This window comes from Phocoena sinus, chromosome 14 (genome assembly GCF_008692025.1).
Source record: "Phocoena sinus isolate mPhoSin1 chromosome 14, mPhoSin1.pri, whole genome shotgun sequence".
Lineage (NCBI taxonomy): Eukaryota > Metazoa > Chordata > Mammalia > Artiodactyla > Phocoenidae > Phocoena > Phocoena sinus.
In genome coordinates, this window is record NC_045776.1 from 41,130,038 (window position 1) to 41,144,756 (window position 14,719).

At 36.7% G+C, this 14,719-nt stretch overlaps 1 protein-coding gene across 12 annotated transcripts in view; it reads left to right on the forward strand.

Annotated features, from left to right (window-relative positions):
• The window catches only part of NOL4 (nucleolar protein 4), a 401,358-nt gene that overhangs the window by 216,376 nt on the left and 170,263 nt on the right, over positions 1–14,719 (forward strand). For all 12 annotated transcript variants that reach the window (XM_032602667.1, XM_032602660.1, XM_032602664.1 and 9 more), the window contains one exon: positions 3–286. In XM_032602667.1, the coding sequence (XP_032458558.1) occupies positions 3–286 (284 nt within the window). The remainder of the gene's footprint in view (positions 1–2; positions 287–14,719) is intronic.

Here is a 14,719-nt window from a genome sequence, read left to right on the forward strand (position 1 = left end):
AGATGATTCTGCTGCCGAGAGCTTTAATGGCAATGAGACTCTGGGGCATAGTTCAATTGCTTCAGGGGGAACACACTGCAGGGAGATGGGCGACTCTAACGGTGATGGCAAAACTGGGCTGGAGCCGGACGAGCAGCCACTGAACCTGAGTGACAGTCCCCTCTCAGCACAGCTGACTTCAGAATACAGAATAGATGACCACAGCGGTAATGGAAAAAACAAATATAAGAATCTGCTAATTTCTGACCTCAAGATGGAACAAGAAGCGAGAGAAAATGGAAGCAAGGTAAGGTCATGTTACGATTTTCAAAGAACTTTTAAGTTGGTCATGAAGGTCACAAAGAAATACTTATTTATACAAGAGATAAAGATTATCGTCACTAAAAATATTTTAAACAAATCCCAACAGTGGGTTACCAAGAAATTTATAATCGTAGATACTGTGTGTTCATGGTATATAAACAGAATAAATTTCAGGAATAACAGTGAACAAAATGCATCCTCTCTTAGGCAAAGTGGTGGGTTTTTATATATGGAATCACTTGATTTAATGTGTATCACTTATATAATCTTATGCATCTTGTCTTTGGGAGTTTGTTGAACTCAGATGTGAAAGTTTAGCTCTCAGAACACAATTCTGAGCTATAAAAAATCACTAGTTTCTCCTTGATTGGATAGGCGTATGTGGCAATAAAATTTCAATTAAATTCTTAAGTTTGCTTTAGAGACCTGTGGACTTCAGTCAGTAACTTACTTCATGTGCATAGGAGAAATGTGTCAGTTTTCTGGATGAAACATATAGATTAAATAACTCCTTGAACAAACAATTTAACATAAACTGTGTTATACAAAAGACAGAAATGTGTTTCAGATATATTATCTAAATTTCTGGATTCTTTATATCAGAATAAATTACAATCTTCCCCATTCCCAATGGATTTATTCTTTAAAAAAATAAGCCATATTTCTATCATTTTGAAATAATTCATGCTGATGACTTTGCTCTAAAATTTTTGAAGGTATGCTTTTGAACGCATGAGGATTTTTATAGCGTATACATTTTGACTCCCTCCACTGCTCGCACTTCTAAGTTAGAGCTGTAGAATTGGTCTTTTGAAATAGATCCTGAAAGCAAAATGTCTTAATCTGGATTAATTTCTGAATTTACTAAAGCACTATGCTTTCTAAATTGGCTCTATTTAAATCCGATTGCTTGCCTGACGGTGTGTTGTTTTATCCTCTTTTAAGTAAGTTACTGGACGTTATCAGACTCTTAAACACTTCTGCCTGAGGAAGGCTGTTACAACTTTTGCAGTGGTAAATGCACAGTACTCTCTTTGGTGGTTTAAAGCCAGATCATACAAACACAGGTGATTTTATATTCACTACCATGATCTGAATCACCATGTTACAGAACAAAACAACACCTTAAGTTGACAACATTTTACACAACAAAACAACCCTTAAGTTTCCCTGCCCTCCACATAACCCTGTCTTTATAAAACTTAATCACAAAATGTCCTTTTAATGCTATATAGCTGCAGAAATTTTTTTCTAAAATCATCCAGTGGTTTGCTCTTCTCTTCTTTCCCCCACTGTTCAATATTACCATAGGAACTATGCTCATTAAAACACATTCTTCCATACATTAGATGGATTGAAGTTACTTTCCTACCTCTTTCAAAATGAGGCTATAATAAGCACAGATTGAGCTGTGAAGTGTAAGATGGGAAGTGGACCCGGGGGGAGAAGGAGGCACCTCTGAGGAAGAAGGTTTAATGGTTCGGTTAAAGAACAGCTTCCATAGCTGACTGAGAAGTAGCCAGAGAGACAAAAGACAAATCAGAAGGGCATAGTGTAGGAAAGCTAAGCAAAGTCCATCTTTCAAGAAAGAGAGCGGTCAGCTTTGATAGACACTGCTAAGAAATCAAATCAGATGAAATAGAATATAATTGAATTTGTAAGAATAGTTGTGGCAGCATGTTGGGACCAGAATCCAGAGGGAATTTTTTCAAAAAGGATATATTAAATACCTGTCACACTTACAGCAATGGGTAGATAATAGAGACAACTCAAAGACAGAAGAGTCTTTATTCATATGGCTCTTAATACAGTCACGGTAAAGAGAGTACATACGTTACCAAGTGCAATCTCATACTGCTCACCGCACGACGGTCCAATAAGTTGAGGTATTGGGGTAAGGAATAGCGACTTTGTTCAGAAAGCCAGCAGACCAAGAAGATGGTGGATTAGTGTCCCAAAGAACCATGTTATCCAAGTTAGAATTCAGACTTCTTTTGTACTAAAAGGGGAGGGTGTATGGTTGGTCGGTGCAGACTTCTTGGTGTGGGAATCCTTTGTTCTTGTAGCTGTCCAGGCAGGTCCAGCCATAAATGTTATTCTCTGTTCTGCAACGTTTTATCTCTATATGAATGGAGAAGTGTTATACCTTTAAACATTCTCAGAGCCTTGAGAATGGGCTATCCTGTATATTTCAGGCTGTAGGCAACATTTTTAACTTGTAGCAAAAACAATAGAACAGGAAGGTTAAAGTAAAATAAACAGATCCATTATGGAGTCAGATTTGTTCTTCCCTATTACACATATACATAGAAAAGTTTCTTAGCAAAAAAGTAGGCAAATATCTATTCCTGTGTTAAAACATGGAGAGTTCTGAATAAGAATATACTATTTCTATTGAAGTAATGATGAGGGCTTCCTTCAGGAAGTGAATCTTGTACTTTGAAGGAATTGTAAGACTGCCATTTTTCAGAAGGATTCTCTTATTAGACACTGTGAAGGACCTGGAATGGAGACAGGAAGGGTGAGTGGCCTCCTACACTAGGAAACTACTGTCCATTCCGAGATAGGTATGACTTCATAACATGGTATATGAGGAAAAACCCAATATCATTATGCAAGGTAGACTATTTGCCACCAATTAATTTATTCACCAGCTATTTCTCGAGGAACTCCTACATGCAAGGCACTGTTAGAGGAAGCAAAAATATGAAAATGAGCAAAGCAGGGTCGCTGACTCTCAAAAACGTATTGTCTATCAGGAAAGAGAAGCAAACTTGTAATTATAATCTGATTCCATAAGTAGTATGTTGGGCATATGGCAGGGTGACATGAGAGAGCAGAGTTGGGACACCCATAGGACCGTGATGAATCTTAAGGAAGACTTTATAGAGATTGATGCCAGGGATAAGTGTGAAGGGCAAGAAGTGATTCAGATGGGGAGGATTATTTATGGTAGAGCATGTTTCGAGGCCCAGAACAGTGAGAGAGTACTCTGAGCATGGAGATGGGCAAGGAGCTTAGCATGGCCGCAGTGGAGAACGTGTGGAGGAATGGAGGATAAAGAGGCTCTATCATGAAGGCTTTGTAAGCCGGTTTAAGGACTTTGGATTGTATCCTATAGCTGGTGTTTAGCATGATACGGTTATGGTCAGCTTGGAATTTTAGAAAGATTATTCTGGCAGTGTCGTAGTGGATGAATACAATAGGGACTAGGAAAAAAGACAGAAAATGGTTAGAGAGTTATTGTGGCAGTCCAGGAAAATTATAATGCAGAGGCATAGTAAAAAAGGTAATAACGAACATGATACTTTTGTTCTTTTGACACTGTGTCTGCAGGACTACCATATACAGCTCCATAGGTTGTATATTGCCAAACTCTTGGGAATGTCTTCCACATAGATTACCATATGAATGGCCTCTTTACCTTTGTACATTCCATTAGGATGTAAATTCTATAAGAATGATGTCTACCTTGCTCACTGTGGTATGTCTAGCACATGGCTTAATATCTGGTACATAGTAGTTTCTCAAATATTTTAGAGAAATAAAGTTTTACTGAATGTGGAAAATGAAGCACAGAACATTTTGGTATGACTCCAGGATTTAGGGTCTGGTTTCCTGAGTGGATGGTGATTACATTTACTAAGATTCAAAATGAGAAACATTTGAAGGAAGCTGGTTTGACATATAAAGTTTATGGTATTTATGCAGTATCCATTAGAGATGTTTAATAGGTATTGGGGACATATGTTTCAGCTTAGAAGAAACATCCAGGTTGGAGAGAGAGACATTTGAAAGATTTCAGAGAAGTGCTGCTAGAAGCTGTTGTGGTTGATAAGATCACCTCAGAATTACATAGACTAAGGAGAGAGGAGCTCAAAATATATCATCCTGCAGAATGTAAACCCATCAGGAACAAGTGGCATAGAAGGAGTTTGTAGGGGGAAAAGAACCCCAAAAGAAAATGAAGGCAGCCACATAAGAATAGGGGATATTTTAGAAGCCAAAATACTGGGCATTTCAAAATTGATGTAAGTGGTGAAATGGAGTAATCCTTAGGTGAAGTGACATAGGTCTAAACTTGGAGGATGTTTAGGAGAGTTAAGGCTTAGAGTATGGTTCAAAACCCATGGCAGAGGAAGAATTAGCAGAGTTAGTGGGAAATTGGATTGATGTTAGTTGTAGAGGCTGGGTAGGAAAGCTGAATCATTTTTATTGTGAAGGAGACTGTATCTGGAATTTTGCTTCAGGAATTCTTCTTGCAATCCAACTCTAAACGCAGAGTGCCGCAAGGCTGTCAGGTGACCTTCATGTAAATGTTTAGCAAACTCATCTGTTCAGTGCTATCTTTTCAAGTCCTTAGGAATGTTTCATCAATTCTGTGCAAATTTATAAAGTGACACTATTACCAATTCTTTCTTCCAATATTTTTGAGGCTAGCCTCTGTTTTACCTTGGAGAAATATAAAAGCCTAATTATGTAGTATCTCTGAGAAACTTAGATTCCAGTGAGTTTCATATTGACCTATTCCACAATTTTATTATGAAGAATATCAAGCAAAAATGATTATAAAGCGTTTTAAAAACTTAACAGTGAATAGAAATGCTTAAAAAGAATAGCTGAACTGGACTAGGCCATTTACAAATCGCTTATTATCATGCAAAGTCACTTACTGGACTAGCTGGGAATCATATTAACCAATCTAAAGACGAAATCTATTGCATGAAAAGAGTTTAGGAGTTATTTATTTGCTACTTGCAGATGGCCACATTTTTAAAGGACAACTGGTAACATTAGAGCCCAGAAGAAAGTGGAAATGTTGATTAAGAGCTTGGAAAATAAGACTCAGGAGGAAGCATTAAGGGACTAGTTATATGAAAAAAGAAAGGCCAAGAAAACCCAAATCTGGGTATAGATATGTTCAAAATTATTAATAGAAGAGAACAGAAACAAACCTAGAACTCTAATGGAGGGAAATACATAACTTAAAAACATGTATCATAGATGTTTTTTTTCTTTTTTGTTTTCTCTTTTTCTCTTAGTATCTGTGACCCAGCTGCATTTTACTTAATATGGTAAAATATTCTGAATCAATCCCTGAAAGGATAATCTTTCAAGTAATAACTGCAGTAGGAAGGTAATTATTGTTTGAGGGTTAATGTGTCACTGTAGTTGCTACATATTTAGTTTTTGGCTTAGTTCCCAGGACCCTTCAATCTTCACTTCACTTAAAAATATGTTTTTCCTCAATGCGGCCCATGTGACATCATTTTCAATCTTTCCTTTAAATTTTTATCAAAATGGATATTACCATTCAAATTAAGTTTATAAAATATTTCTCACAATTACCATTAATAATTGCTATGTGATTTTATTTAGATATGATGAATGGAAGCAGTTGATTTTTTCAAAATATCTCTTTGAAATATTTAGGTGTAATGAGATTGCCTTTGAAACATAGGAATGGTGGATTAACTTTTGGAATAATATTATTTTTGTCTTTGTCATGTGGCTATTCCAGCTTATTATTGTTTTAATTTGATGATTTTCAATTTCTGGCTTCTTGGTGTTGTGTAAAGATTTTTGGCTCAGATGTGGTTCAGATAGAAACAACAATATATATTCAACAAATGTGCCTAATATGTGCTAGGCATTAGCCTGGGTGCTAGAAGGACAAAGAAAAAAAAGGTCTTCATCATTAAGAACTCACATTTTAGCCAGAAAGATTGACACATAAATAAATAGGTGTATTATAACATGGAAATTAGTTTGTATGTGAGAATGCTTTCTAGGCCTCTTAGCCATGCCTTGGAAAGTCCTCAAGTTAATTCGTAACAGTTAAGTAGGAGATAGTCACCTGGTGAAGGGGAGAAGGGAATTCTTAATGTTGAGGGTGGAAGTGGTGAGAGATGAGTCTGGAAAAGTAGTTCAGGTGTAAGATTAGGGTAGACTATGAATGCCCTTTTATTGCTTGAACTTCACTTTGTAGTTTACAGGGAATCACTTTAGGATGTTGGATAGGAATATAGCATGGTCTGATTGTGTTTTGGGATTCATCATTGTGGCATCTTTGTTACAAGATGGCTTTAAGTGGCATAAAAAGGGAGGAGGCTGTAAACAGAGCATGAGGTCCTGCCTTAGTGAGGTGGTAGTAGGGATGAAGATGAAAGCAGAGATTTAAGAAATATTTAGAACGTTAAATGGACAAAATTGTGTGTGAAAGAAACTAACAGCCACAGGATAAAGGGATGATGACACTGGGATGCCATATCAACTCTAATAATGATGAACACTTTTGTAAAGCTTTCATATTTTTAACTTAAACCAATTCATTGTATCTGATAAGGAGAGAATGTGTAATCACCAGGCTCATTGAAACATAAGGGCATAAATTCTAGTGGATGTTATACTATTTAACTGAAATTAACTATATATCAATAGTTACTTAAGCGGTAGAGCTTAGTATTGAACCCAGATCATCTGAAACCCATGTGCTTTTCACTACACCTACATTGGCTGATGCTGTGTAAGACCAGTTATGTTTATGGACCCATATGGAGGCTATGACGGGCAAGCAATTCAGAGAGGCAGAGATCTAGTACAATTAGCAGTTAGTTACTTGATAAATGGCAAATACTTGCAGTGACATTTCTTATACGAATATATATTCTTTGCTCTTCTTTTGCTCTTCTTTATTTTACAAAATGAAAATAATATACCAGCTGCCTCTGTTGAAAACCTAAGCAAGTCTAAAAAATATCCATTTATTGCTTTAGTGCGTGAATGTAAAAACAAATGGGTAGGAGCTGAGTTAGAGTGGGTCTTTAAAAAGCCCCAGGGTAAAATTTAAGCTTAAGTTTTATTAGCTACCAATTTAAAATAGTATTCATGTAATATATATATGCATATATGCACATACATATATACCTATATATTTACATATGTGTTATAGAGTGTATAAAACACACACATATAGTGTATTTTATTCTTACAGGTTGCCTGGACTTCAGTTCTGCTAGTTATTGGACATATTTGTCCTTCTGTTCTTAGTACATTTTGTAAATCAAAAGATATACAAGAATGATACAGTATAAATTGGTTTTATACTATCTATCGTATTTGCAATCTAAATTGAAAAGTATATAATGCTTTTGTGAAAAAATGCTTGCTTTGCTCATAGACTGTAAAATTATTTACACTATAGAAAAATTCAATCTTTAAAATCAGGAACCACTTCATTTTGCATTTGAAGAAATTGAGATGAACCCAACTGACTCCTACCACCCAAATCAGTGTCCTTTTGAATTCTTATGCTGTCTTGCTTACTGTTATATATGCTTATATTCTTTATAAGTTACTACAGAAAAATGGATGGTAGAACTACCATTTTTGAGTGCCTGCTATGCGTGTTTCAGTCCATGTTAGATCATTTCACACTTATCTCAGGAGAATGGAGAAGGCAAAGGACTTTTATAATTTATATCCTGAAGTATGTAAAGTGAAGTTGATATTAATTTCCCATATGCAGCAAAACATCAATTTTGAGTTCCTTTCTAAACATTTAAGAGTTCATTTGGGTCAATACACAATCTCAGCTGATCCTTCAGCCTTCAATTCCATACATTCATAAATAATCTGGTTAGAATGATAGGTTGTATCTTTAACCAAAGTACAAAAAAAAGAAAATGGACCACTTGTTACCTTTTGTGTTTATTTGATGGTTCATCAATAGCTCAAAAAGAAATGAGTCTTATTTTGTATGTTTTTGTGTTCAGTGTTTTTTGAGGTTTCTGGAAGATATTTTCTTATTTTGTTTTATCAGTGTATGTGTGTTTGTCTGTTTTACTTATGTTCTATCAGTTGGAATAATATCAAATAGTTAAAAATGTAATTTGGTCTGTAGGTGTCTTGAGAGAATGGTAGAGGAACCCTAAGAGAAAGAAATGTAGTTGAAATACCCTGCAGTGATTTATACATGTCTCAAAATAATGGATATTAACAGCATTCCTTGAAACACTTGCCGTTGACCCAAATTTGGGGAAAGAATAAAAGAAGAAAAATTAATGCCAGAGACAGAGAGCAGTACATTCTGATTTATCTCAATATAATAGCTTATGATTTTCATTAATATTAAATATTTGATGAGTCTTAAAGTATACCCCCTAAGAGCAACTATCTGTAGCCTCGTTATTAGTATTTTAAAAATATTTTTGAAATGGAGATCCTGGAGTTAGCTGGGGTCAAGAGGGTAACTCAGATAACAGAGTTAAAAAGCAGAGAATTAAGTCATTAACTTGGTCCCAAAGAATAATAATGGCAGGTAACATTCATTGAGTTCTTACTATTTTCCAGGCACTCTTCTAAGAACTAACTCATGTAATCCTTATAACAACACAATGGAGTTAGGCTCAGTTATCGTTCCCAGTTTTTCACATATGGAAAAACTAAGACCCAAAGAATTTATAAATATGGCTATACTAAGAATTTCTATAATTCGGATTTAAACCCCAAATCATTTGGCTCACATTTCAACCACTACAGTGTAAGTTGAGGTCATGGGGTAGGGTCTGAAAATGAGCAAAAGCAAATTTGACTTAATGCTGAGACCCCTAGCTGCTATTTTATGGTTCACAGTTGTTCCCTGATCGGGAAGCAATACTGCAGCTCTGTGACTTTGAGCGTCTATACTTTTTTTTTTTTTTTTTTTTGCGGTACGCGGGCCTCTCACTGTTGTGGCCTCTCCCGTTGCGGAGCACAGGCTCCGGACGCACAGGCTCAGCGGCCATGGCTCAGGGGCGCAGCCGCTCCGCGGCATGTGGGATCTTCCCAGACCAGGGCACGAACCCGCGTCCCCTGCATCAGCAGGTGGACTCCCAATCACTGTGCCACCAGGGAAGCCCTGAGCGTCTATACTTTTTAAACCTGGATACTTCATCAGTAAAATGCGCATAATAATACTTAACCTGTAGGCAATTTTGAAGATTAAATAAGGCTGTGTTCATTTTTCACATAAATGCACAGTAAACGGAATTGCTGTGGTGAATGTTTTTGACTCCAGAGTTTGAGGCTTAGCTAAATCTTGCAAAAATGTTCTCAATTCATAAATATTTATTTGGGGAGTTGAATATCCATTTTTAATAGCCTACTAATTACTTAACTCAGATTGATGATTTGAAGAAGCATATTTATTTCAACTAGTGTGTACTACTTTCCTTTTCTTCCTCTTTTTGTCTCCTTTTCCTTATTTTGTTTTAGTTACACTTATTTTCCAGGACTCTAGAATATATAATACATTCCCAGAGGCATTTTACAGGCATTTATTCTAGGACCCATTTCTGGGAATTTATAACATGTTCTCATAGAAATAGATCCTAGGATATCTTGGAACTGCTGCTTATTAAAATCTTTCCTGACTCTGTTGGAATTTGTCCAATTCAAATGTCACCTTCCTTCATAACACCTTCCTTGATTACCTCAACTAGGAAAAAAAAAAAATCTCTTCTTTTTTCAACTTTTAGAAGGTTGATCCATGAAGAATGAGGACGAAATGGTGGGTGATGGGTTGTGTGGTCATACACTAAAGTGATTTACATGTGTGAGGCTTGCTCCCTACAAAATGTTTGTTGAAGGGAAAAGATACAGTGATGTGGGAATATCTTGTATTGATCTTATTCTACCCACTTTCTCGCAGTAGCAGTTTCCTCACATTGTACCTTGGCTTCCTTGAACTCCCCACTATGCAACAGACTCTGGTCTTAATATGAATTAATGGAATATGAATATGTCCTATTCCAGGTAATATGTATACAGTCTTACCTCCTGGGCCAGAGATTCTCATTTGAATATTTCACAGTAAACCGTGACTCAAATGGATATGACACCAAGAGCACAAACAACAAAATCAAAAATCAATAAATGGGGATACATCAAACCTAAAAGCTACTGCACAGCAAAAGAAACAATCAACAAAATGAAAAGGCATCCTGCCGAATGGGAGAACGATTTTGCAAACCATGTATCAGAAAGGGTTAATAGCCAAAATATTGGGTTGGCCTAAAAGTTTGTTTGGGGTTTTCCGTCAGATGTTACAGAAAACCCCGAATGAACTTTTTGGCCAAACCAATAAATGAAGAGTTCGTAAAATTAAGTAGCAAAAAAGGAAGGAAGAGAAAGAGGGAGGGAGGGAGGGAGGGAGGGAGGGAGGGAGGAAGGAAGGAAAGGAAGGAAGGAAGGAAGGAAGGAAGGTAGGAAGGAAGGAAGGAAGGAAGGAAGAGGGGGAGGGAGCAATCTGACTAAGAAATGGGCAGAGGCACTAGATAGAAATTTTTCCAAATAAGTTATCCAAATGGCCAACAGGTACATGAAAAGATGTTCAACATCACTAATCATCAGGGAAATACAAATCGAAACAACAATGAGGTATCAATCTCACACCTAGTATAACGTCCATCATCAAGAAGACAGAAGATAACAAGTGTTGGCAAGGATGTGGAGAAAAGGGAATCCTTGTATACTGTTGGTAGAATGTAAATTGGTTCAGCCACTGTAGAAAACAATATGGAAATTTTTTTTAATCAAAAAATTAAAAAATAGATCTACAATATAATCCAGCAATTCTACCTCTGGGTATATACCTGAAGGAAATGAAAACAGAATATCAAACAGATATATGAACTCCTGTGTTATTACAGCATTATTCACAATAGCCAAGATATGGAAGAACCTAAGTGCCTATTAATGGATGAATGGATAAATAGGATGTGGGGTTACACACACACACACACAATGAAATATTATTCAGCGATGAGAAAGAAGGACACCTTGCCGTTTGCACCAACATGGGTAAATCGAGAGGATATTATGGCAAGTGAATGAATGGATAAATAGGATGTGGGGCTATACACACACACACACACACACACACACACACACACACACACACACACTGAAATATTATTCAGCAATGAGAAAGGATACCTTGCCATTTGCAACAACATACATAGAGAGGACTTTATGCTAAGCGAAATAAGTCAGATAGAGAAAGACAAACACTGCATGATATCACTTACCTGGAATCTAAAAAAGACAAGCTTGTAAAAACAGAGAGTAAAATATTGGTTACCAGGGGATGGAATTGAGGAGGTAGGACAGATATTTAAGGATACAAACTTGCAATAAATAGTAAATAACTCCTAGGGATATAATGCACAGTGTACTGAATATAAACAACAATATTGTACTATAATCATCAAACATTTTAAGAGACTAGATCTTGATTATTATGACCACTAAAAAAAGATAATTATGTGATATGATAGAGGTGCTAATTATCACTACAATGTTCTTCAGATTACAAATATACAAATGTGTCAAATTAACATGCTGTGTACCTTAACATTACACAATATTATATGTCAAATATATTTCAATAAAAAAACCAGTGAATCAAATGAAGTAAATTTTCAATATGGTGATTGAGGAGGATAGCATCATAGCAGGTTGGTAAAGGAGATATTTGGGGGGTTATGAGGTCTTGTGTTGTGATTCTCAAATGTGCAAACAATATAAAGAAAATTAAGTGTTTTTAATTGGTTTCACTTTGGTGCTTAAGACAAATAGTTTTGAGACAATTTTTATAGCAGTTTTCAGTTCACAGCAAAACTAAAAGGAAAGTACAGAGATTTCCCATATACCCCTTGTTCCAAACATGCATAACCTCCCCCATGATTAACATCCCCCACCAGAGTAGTACATGTGTTACAACTGATGAGTCCATGCTGATACATCATAATCACCCAAGTCCACAGTTTACCTCAGGGTTCACTTCTTTGGATTTGGACAAATGCATAATGACAGGCATCCATCATTATGGTATCATACAGAGTGTTTTCACTGCCCTTAAAAATGCTCCCTATTCATCTCTCCACCACTTAAGACAGGCTTTTAAAAACCAAAATTAACCTGTGATATTTATTTCTACATTTTAATTAAAATATTATTCCTGGTGTTAGCTTTCTCATCAGAGATGCTGCTATAATGCTGAAGTAATTGTCTTTAGGTCAGAATTGTCTGAGTCATCAAATACTCCTCAGTTCCTGTATGGGCAGAGTACTATAGACTGTGGAAGCTATAGAATTGCTTCTGAAGGAGCTATTACATAAACCAATTAAAAGGTGAAAATAGATGAATGTCCATCCTTATGTGCAAAACTGTTCTGTGAAAACACAAAGGAATTGAAGGTTTCATGGAGGAAAGCATTTGTATGAACCCAAAGAATAAGGATAGTTATGATGAGAAAAGGTTAAGGAGCTGAACGGAAAGCAGAGGATAAAGTCACAAAAACAAGAATATGCCAAAGTGATCTGAGAGCAAATAACCGTGAGTTTGGATGGACTAAGGAGTGCATAAAAGCGAGTCAGGGCAGACATTTCCCAGTCCTAATGTGTGCTCCTTCGTTGGTGTCCCTGAGCTTGGGGAACCATGGAAGAATACAAGCAGCCGAGCAGCAGAGTGATGCACTGACTGAGCCTTGGGCAGGAGGATGGATGTGTCAGCGCTACAGGGAATGGTTTGAGGATGCTGGAGACAGGAGGTGGAGGGAAGCTTTCCCGGGGAGAGGTGCAGGGGCCTTTGCCGGGGCAGGAGCCATGCCAGCCTGTTTTGTGCTTAAGGCGTTTCAGATTCTAAAGGGTCAGTTAGGCATGAGTGGCTGCCGGGTGGAAATGTGAGGCCAACCTTGAGGAGAAAGACTAGAGAGGAAAGAAGTAGGAGTCATCCACACAGTGTCAGCAGGAGATCAGGTAGGAAATTGGCAGCCAACAGACCAGAGCCTTTCTCTATGGGCTGAAAGAAGAGAGAACAGGGAGGAGGGGTAGAGATGAAGCTGACAGAGAGCCAGAAAACACAGAGAACCTGGCCTGTCCAGCCCCATGTACGAGAGGGAGACGATGGATCATTTTCAAGGTGGATCATTTGGGGAGTTGGAGAAGGGAAGGAGCCATTGACTTGGGTGTCCCTAGAGGCCTTCCAGAGCGCAGTTTCAGCTGAGTGGTGAGAACAAAGGCAGATCTCAGAGAACTGAGGCGTCAGTCAATATGTGGTTTCCTTATAAAAAGGGTTCATCGGATTTGTATGATTTTTAAAATTATATTTGGTTAAAGTAATAGTATGATTATAAAAATGAAATATAAGTTTAAGTTAATATTTCAACATACTGCCTTAACATTGGCTTTTCAACTGAATTCAACAAATTCAGATTTGAGCACCAATTACATACTAAGCACTAAGATTGCTGAAATGAAAAAGACATAGGTCTTCTCTCCAGGGGCATCAAGAAAAGAGGAGAGACAAACACATTACTATATGATAGTCTGATGGGTACAGTCATTTAAGATCGAAAATAAGTCACATGTGTAAGTGGGTGATTCATTTTCTTGAAAGGAGAGGTAGGAGTGGAAGATTGGGGTGGTCAGGAAAGATTTTCCTAACAACATCCTATTTCACCTGAGTGTTAAAAGGAAAATAGTTTTCATCCAGAAAAGGGAAGAAAAGTGATTCAGACTTTTGCAGTTGACTAAACTGTGAGGGCTTGGACAGATTACTTAATCTCGCTTTAATTCAATTTTACTTACCCATAAAATGAGAGAATAATCCTTATTGCTTAGAATTCTTCATTTAGACATATATATTTACTGTTTTCTATGCACAAAACTTTGAGTTAAATGCTGGGGATATGGAAATGTGATGAACACCAAATAAAAGAAAGAAACTGGAAAATGTGATGAACACCAAATGAAAAAGAGAAACTGGAAATGTTTCTTTTGTCCTAAGACAAAAGAAAAAGGATCTATCTTTATTTGTATTATGATTGTAAATGAATGAAACCATGCAGTAGGTTAAGCAGTTAAAGTAACAAGAAAGGATCTTCCAGCAAGGAGGAAAATGTGATTCTATTTGCATTTTAGAGAACCAAATAGATAGTGCGCTCTTCTAATTCACTAATGTATTTTAAATGGTCAAAGTGCTAGATTTGCAAAAGGGATGAGGTAATTAAACTTTATTTCATCCTTCAAACAAACATGTCTTGAGGGTCTACTATGAGTCAGGTACCATGCTGGACTCTGAGGATGCAGAAATGCATAAACTGTGGTCTAGTTTCTAAAAAGCCTAGACCGTGAATGAGACAGTTACATCAACAGATAATTATCTAGAATAAAACACATGGAATAATAAAAATATTCACTGGGCAGCATACTCACATGAAAGAGTTTCAGAGCACTGGAAAACATCAACAAAAGTCAAAAGAGAATCATGTACCTTAATACTTGTCCTCAAGAAGTTCCTCAGAAGGGTGGATTCAGAACTAAATTGTTAAGTGCCAAAACCAAAATGTAAAATAAAATTGTGTCTGTACCTC